The sequence below is a fragment of the Porites lutea genome, chromosome 8 (assembly GCF_958299795.1).
Source record: "Porites lutea chromosome 8, jaPorLute2.1, whole genome shotgun sequence".
Taxonomy (NCBI): domain Eukaryota; kingdom Metazoa; phylum Cnidaria; class Anthozoa; order Scleractinia; family Poritidae; genus Porites; species Porites lutea.
In genome coordinates, this window is record NC_133208.1 from 6963415 (window position 1) to 6971129 (window position 7715).

The 7715-nt window shown below is 36.8% G+C and overlaps 1 protein-coding gene across 2 annotated transcripts in view; it reads right to left on the reverse strand.

Moving 5' to 3' along the window:
* LOC140946283 (organic cation transporter protein-like) overlaps positions 1-5330 on the reverse strand; it is a 17034-nt gene extending 11704 nt beyond the window's left edge. For both annotated transcript variants that reach the window (XM_073395373.1, XM_073395372.1), the window contains exons 1-2: positions 4863-5330; positions 1-405 (exon numbers count right to left, since the gene is read on the reverse strand). The exon at positions 1-405 is cut by the window's left edge and continues 23 nt beyond it. In XM_073395373.1, coding sequence (XP_073251474.1) covers positions 1-405; positions 4863-5243 — 786 coding nt within the window. In that variant the 5' untranslated portion in view covers positions 5244-5330. The remainder of the gene's footprint in view (positions 406-4862) is intronic.
* Positions 5331-7715: the final 2385 nt, after the last annotated feature.

Sequence of the window (7715 nt, forward strand, 5' to 3'; positions counted from 1 at the left end):
CCATGGAGCAGAGGACAGGATCATAAGCATTCGCCAGTCGCGGACAAAGTAAGCCTTTAGTCCCAAGACCATCAAAGCTCCCGTATAGTAAAACCAAAGCGCAGCGGTTGCCAGTGCACGTTTCTCAGGTCCAACTAGTTCAGTAGACAAGACAAAAATTGATTGAAAAGCACCAGATTGACAAACTCCGATTATGAAACGGAAGGCGAGGACAACCCAGACGGCTTTAGCAAACGCCATTGCAAATGTAGCAACCAACATCACTGTAAGTGAGGGGAAGAGAACATTTTTCCGACCACATTTATCTGCTACTGTGCCGAGCACGAGAGATCCCACGGCCCATCCGAAGTACAAGATCGCGTTTGCCAACCATCCTAGAAAAGCACGGTCGCAGACCAAGTCAAACTGAAAACATTGGAGAAATTTTGGTCAAGAAAAAGAATTACTTTTATTGCTTTTTGAATTTTTTAAGATTAGCTTGGCTCGACTTTTTCGTTCTGTTTCTTTATATATAGTTATTTTAACTAGTTTCCGCGCCTGAAATAAGGTCAAAACAAAAGTATAAACTAAAACAAACGGCATTGAATGACTCCATCAGCTATGCTCTGAGATACTTTGATTGAATATTGTAACAAACATTTTTTTTATAGTGGACGAGAAATTGGTGTGTCAGGAAACTTCAGTAAAAGGACCAACCTTAGTAACAAACTAGGAAAAAAGCCAAGATAAGAGAGGAGCCTGAAAAAAGAAATGCTGTAGCCTGGAAACGAATTCCGGTACAGCACATTCGCCGGGTACACGTTAACCACGTGACAAGAGAGATTATACCCCCTGCCTCTCCGGTGGACGTTTACAGACTTAACGAATTTCAGACTTACAGATCTACTGTATCGGCAATAACACGACATAGTTGCAGGCAGTAGCATTAAAAATGCAGATCTTTGGCGAAGAATCAGTGACAGGTGTTCGGAAGCTGCTTTGCCCTCAAATCCATTTTAAACACGTAACAGTGGTCATAGTCAGTGAGTTTACCGATATTAATGACCAATAGCGTTTTTTTAACCAATAAGAATGCGCGTTCTTGTCAAATTTTGCGCTGCCCGGGGGTCGAATTTGCCAACCACGAGGCCACCACCGAGATTTTTGGCACTCACGTAGTTTCCAATCCGAATATAACTACACAGAGGATTTAACTGGGAAAACAAGCAGATTGGCTCATCTGTCAAGGAGGGCAAAGAATTATAGAGGATTGTAAAGGCATGTTTTCGTTTTTATGCATGTATTCCTTCATTGCGTATCAAGCCAGAATTATATAGCGAAATCGGAATCGAAGCTATCGACGTGAATCAATGTTTTTTCCCTTATTGAATAAAATTTCTGTTGACATTATTTAAAGAACATCCTATCATATTTGTAAAACTATTCAATGATTTTATAACAGCACTAAAACCATAGCATAAACTGGTGTCGTCGCAGGGTGAAGTCCGTGGCGCTGTTACAAAGGCAGACCAGACACTGAAAGCACACGTTAATTGAAACAAAAAACCGCACACCAAAATGCTTAAAATGTCATTAATTGACTGTGCGATCAATGAAAAATGTTACAGTGTTGATGGAGGACGGGGCATTTGCCGTCTTTTCCCGTCCCCCCCCCCCCCCCTTGGGAATTTGACAGCTCAAGAGTCCCTGTCCCCGTACGTCCCGTACCAAACCAAACACTATTTTAAACATATTTTTGACATATTTTTAAAACTGTTTTATTGTATTTGAGAACTACATTTAAAACAGGTACCAAATTCTGTTTTTAATGGTGTTTTAACCTGCTTTAAATGGTCTTTTAACCTGCTTTTAATGGTGTTTTAACTTGTTTTCAATGGTGTTTTAAATATAAATAAAAATACCGTAAAATTCCCAAAATAAGCCCCTCGAAATGTAAGTCCCCCAAACCGGTAACGTTAAAAACCCTCCGTTAAATCGCTCCTCCAAATATAAGCCTTCAGGGGGCTGGTACTTGGAACATTGCCCTCAAATACACAGTTAAATAAAGCAAAGACGGTAAATTTACTTCCAAGTATAAGGCTAGCCCAATCGATTTTCAAATGCAAATTTCCCTCCTTAGATAAGGCCCTTCGAATAGAGCCCCCCCCCCCCCCCTCCCCCAGAATAACCCCCTCAAAAAGGGCCTTTCAAAAATTTAAGCCCCGGGGCTTTTTTTCTTAATTTTACTGTAAAATCAAAATAGAATTTTGCAAATTAGGCTTTTTCTTTTGCTTTACAAAAAAAGCAAGTTTTAGAAAAGACCATTAAAAGCCAGCTGAAAAACCCTTTAAAGTAAAATCACTTATATCTGGAGTTGTCTAAACCACCTACATGTATTTCTTGGGAAATTTGTTTAAAAACTCACCATATTGACAGTGAGTAAAAAATGTTGTTTTAAAAAATTAAAACAGTACTAGAAAAGTGTATTCTAAAATTATCCTATCAAGTTCAATAAAGTTTTCTAAAGGAAAATAAAAAAAAATATTATAATACAATTATTAGCCAAATTCATCTGTACATTAACAAAGGTCACAAGTTGTTGGTACAGTAATAACTGGCTAAAACACTAAACTAAAAGGATCACTCAATGAAACAACGGCTACAGATCTGGAAACAGATAGACTGAATTAACAAAAACCTTAAATAGACTGCACTGGTATAACTAAAATAAATAAGAATGCTGGAAAGATATAATTATTTTTGTTTGTTCTAGGGTGAAGCTTGACTTAATATTGCTCAGAGGTGATTTCTTTTCTAACGCCAAGTTTTATAATAACAAGTAGTGTAATTGGCAAAACTAAGCAAAATATAATAACATTCCTTGTAGCTGTCTCATCCAACAATCATTAAGTTACTGTTGCTGGGACAGGCAATTTTCCTCCACCTGAATAATTCAGGAATGAGGGAACAAAATTGAACCTGTAAACAAAGTTCTTGCACATCGCCCTGTTTCTGTTATTAATTTTGATAACACTGTCTTACTTTCACAAGAAGCCTGCATGACTATTTGACAGTGAAACTCTGTTAATACAGACACTAGGGGGACCATAAAAAACTAAAAAGCTTCCACAGAAATAAAACAGGACACTAGCATCAGTAAGCTAAGCAGTCTGTGAACATTGACATGCTGTCTCAATGAAGTAATATTCTTTTTTTACATTTGAAAAAAGCGGATTGCACTGTAGGTCTTATTACAGGAAACAGTTGATAAAAAGAAACTGTATTATCAAGATTAACTCTCAAGAGTAGTCCTGGCTGAAGTGAATCTGTTGACTGAAAAATGTGTTTGTATTCCTTAAGTTATTGTTACTAGTACTGTCCTAATAATTGTTATTCAATGGATGTCTGTTTTAAATTATTTAAATTTAGAGAAAAAAGTGAGGACTCTCAGGTCCTAAGAAAACATTTTTTTTTTAATGACAAGGAGATTGTATAAAGGTGGTGTCTATAAAACAGGGTTTGCATTTCATAAATTGCGTGGCTCCAAAATTATCCATACCTTCCCCATTAAAGGGATTTTTCCTTAAACACCCCTCCCCCATCCCCCCTCCCCCAACCTCTCTGGAAATTCTAGTCAAGCTTCATACATTTACTTCAATTTTTGACCTTTGAGAACCCCCCGCCCCCGGGAAATTTCCAATCTCTTCCGTGGGGAGAGTATGGATATTTCTGAAACTACAGAAATCCTCGGGGTATTTGAAAGAATTTTAGCCACTCGCCAGTACCCTCTTTCTGAAAATATGATTTAAACACTGTATTTAAAATGTAGTTTTTATAGCAAATATGTTTCAAATACAAGGAAAACCTGGCAAAGTTTCATAAATACCATTCAAATAGATGTAAAAATATATAACAAAAAAACCTCACATTGTGGTGAAAATAGTTTTTAAATCGTGCGCGAGCAGCATGTTATCCAAGGTAAGAAAAAATGCTAATGCCTAGGGGTCAACACTCGGAGGGAAGGCTGGGCGCACCTAGAATTGACTAATGTACTATAACTTACTATACAACTTAAAAGTTGTAATATAGCGCTCTCAATTTTTGTGGCATTAGGTACGGACTTTGGACCAAACGTAGATCTGTAATGCATTACAGTCGACTCTCTCTTTAAGGACACCTCTATAAGACGGACACCTAGAGTTGGTCCCTGCCTTTGCTTATTCCCTTTTATTTGACTCTCTATAAGACGGACATTTCTCTAAGACGGACACTTAGTGGCGGTCCCAAAGTGTCCGTCTTGGAGAGAGTTGACTGTACTTTCGTTTCTGCTCTCAGAGAAAGGATTTGTCCAGATAAGCTTCAGCATATCCCCCTATGGACCAAATCAATTTACTTTTATCAATATTATTAACATTGTAAAGGGAAAATGTTACTTACCGGCCGGGTACAGGATTCAAGTTAAGGCTTATTTAACTTACATTTGGCATCAATGTAAAATTTGAATTTCTCTCAGCAGAAATGAAGACAGCATGCCAAGTGGAAAAGATCTTTAGTCAAACTCTTTATTAATTTGATTTAATGAATTCTGCTCTGCTTTCGCGAGAATTACCAAATGCAAAAACATTTTTATTTTTCTGGATAAGTAGTTCAGTACCTTATTCACCGTGAATTGCTTAAAAAATTATGCCCTTCTTCATGAGCCTGCTGGTCAGTATAGTTTCTTGATTTTAAGGATTGTTCGACCAACAAATGACGCAGTACATACTCACACATATTACACCCTAACCAATAATAGTTTCCGAAATACTAAATAAACACCCAACACCTTTGTCTCCCCATATATTATAAAGCGATCCAAAAGGGATTCTTACTGTTAGGTTTACCTCGTCAACAATGGTATTGTGCGGCCCTTCGTAAAGATTTTCATCCGCAAACTTCCAATCGCTTCTATTCAAGGTACATCTCCTTTCGTAGAGCTCAATGGGTTGGGTGGCTGTGCTGTAAACTACTAGGCTATCAGCGGACGAACTGTTAGATTGCAGACACGACTCGCTTTGCTTGGTGCACATCCATGGAGGCTCGTACGCAGTAAACACCATGATAAGTGATTGGTAGGTGATGGAGAAGAAAATAGGCAGGAATATGGCTAGAATACGAATCTGAAATGGACCAAGCTGGCCAATTTGTCTCAAAACTGTATCCACGTCTGAAATTTTCTTGCCTTCATTGGAATTATCGGACAATCCCTGAGGGTCTTGAGGCATTTTTCTTTTCTTTTTTCCTATCACGCCGCGGCCAGCCCTTCCCTCCTCTAAATTTTGGTTAATTTGAAATAACTTTAGTGGCTCTAACTCTTTCCTTACCTGACTTGGCCTGGAAATGCAAATGCAAAATAATAAGCCAATAAAATTGGCATTTATTTTAACATCAAAATGTCAAAATATGACGTTACAATTTCTGTTTTCATTCTTACGTAAATTTAAACTTCAGAATCTTCCCATTTGTATATCAATTTTAAAAGAACTATTCAAGGGGATGAAAGCTGGAACATTTTTTCCAATATCAGTTAATATCTCAAATATCAGCTGAGATATGACGTATTGAATTTCGATAAATCCGTACATTGTACCACAAATACGGAGTACCCCCCTTTTAAAATTTAGTGTCGTGTCATCATTGCTATTTAACATGAACAACACATTTCTATTGTCGAAAGCCAAAGGAAAAAGAAAATTTTGAAAAATTCCTAACTGCGCAAAAACAAAGAAAACAGTTTTGTGCCGTCATTAAAATGCCATGTGATCATTCTTGTTTTGCCTAAATTAGCGTTTTTGAGTCAAATTAAAAAGACAATATTTTGAGCAAATTCAAGGCTTTATGTTACCGGAAAATCAGCTTATTTTGTAAAAAAAGATTTTAAAAATACCAAAGCTTCGTTTTTTTAAGGAAAAGTATGGTCCGGGAGTGCACTAAAATATCTTTAAAGTTCAAATTCAAGTTTACTAAAAACACTTTGGATACATGCCATAATTGATCCTTGCCCACAAAGTAGCCTATAGCTGATCGAGGCAGGAAGGAAAAGTAAAAAACTTTACAATAATAGGGTTGAGACATAACAAAGTAAAACAGATACACGAACATCAACATATTGAATTAACAAGATAGTGAATACACGTATTTCAAAACAGGTAAATGAAACAAGGTATGAATGAAATTAAACTGAAAATTAATACTTACTAAATATATCAATTAAAGTACGCACGCCAGTAGCCACGCTGTAGGGTAGTCTTAAATTTATATTTAGGTACAGCACGATCTCTGTCGGGGATACTATTTCATATTTTTGCACCAATTCTTGACAAGGAGTTCTTCATATCGTCAGCTCGCAATTCTCAAGTGCTTAATATAGAAAAATAAAAATGATTAAATAGAGAGCGATATACGTTTAAGTAAGTGGAAGAAGGGACACAATGCCTTAGTCTTGCAAGGATGCCTTATGATTTGATAATTTTGGTAGCAATAGTATGTGATAAAATTATGATGCGTTCAAGACAACTTTGAATCAATAAGGACACCAAGGTATTTTACACATTCTTTCCTTTCTAGGGAAACAAGAAAGTTTGCACTCTAATCATAGATTTTGATGCACACAGCAATTTTCAAGGAGTTATAATTCCTCTAGTGGGGCTAATTTAAAGCCTTACCGTGGAGTTATTTTTTGGGGAGTTACTTTAACTCCAAAAAGCAGGAGTTTAAAGAACTCTTTTTCAGGAGAAAAAGTAACCCCATTTCACAGTTATTTTAACTCCAGACTGGGAGTAAAAAGAACTCTTTTTCAGGAATAAAAATGACCCCAAATTCGGAGTTAAATTAGGAGTTAAAATAACCCCAAAAAAGGGGTTATCCTGTACCTAAATTTTTTACTCCATTTTTGGAGTTACAATAACTCCCTTGAAACTACGGTGTGTCTACGTCGTAATCAATACGCTTTTGATAGGGTCCGAAAATAACGGAATTAGATTTTTAACATTAAGAGATTTGACTTGTTTGCCATAAGCCAGTTGCCTATACTCCTTAACTCCTCATTAACTGTGATTTCAAGTGATCTCAAGTTCTTACCAGTATAAAGTAGATGAGAGTCATCAGCAAATAAATAAGAACTTAATTTGTCAGAAGAGGTATAGATATCATTTATGTACAACAAGAACAATAACGGTCCTAAGACTGATCCTTTCGGAACACCACTCAGACAGCGCTCTTTCTTAGAAACATGGGGACCAGCAAACCTGAGTAGTTTGGTATCGATCGTTTAGATAAGAGGAAAACCAGTTATTAAGGGCTGTAGCTGCGGATTCCGTAATGCTAAAGTTTCTGCAATAAGATTGAGAGGTTGGCTGTGTCAAACGCTTTCTTTAAATGTACGGTAATATACCACAGGAAAAAAGCTTCTTGTCAAAATTTAGCTGAATTCTATCAACAATATCAACAAGAGCAAGTTGAGTAGAACATTTTTCCCGGAAGCCATACTGGCAATGGTACGATGAATTGTGTTTATCTAGCAACGGTTTTAAGCGATTGTACAGTAGTTTCTCAAAGACGCAATTAAATAATGACAGGAGTGAAATTGGCCTGTAGTTATCTGGGTCTAATTCATCCTCACTCTTGAAAGCTGGTACAACTTTAGCAAGCCTTAACTTTGAAGGGTAAATGCAACTCTCAATAGACACTGACGGAAT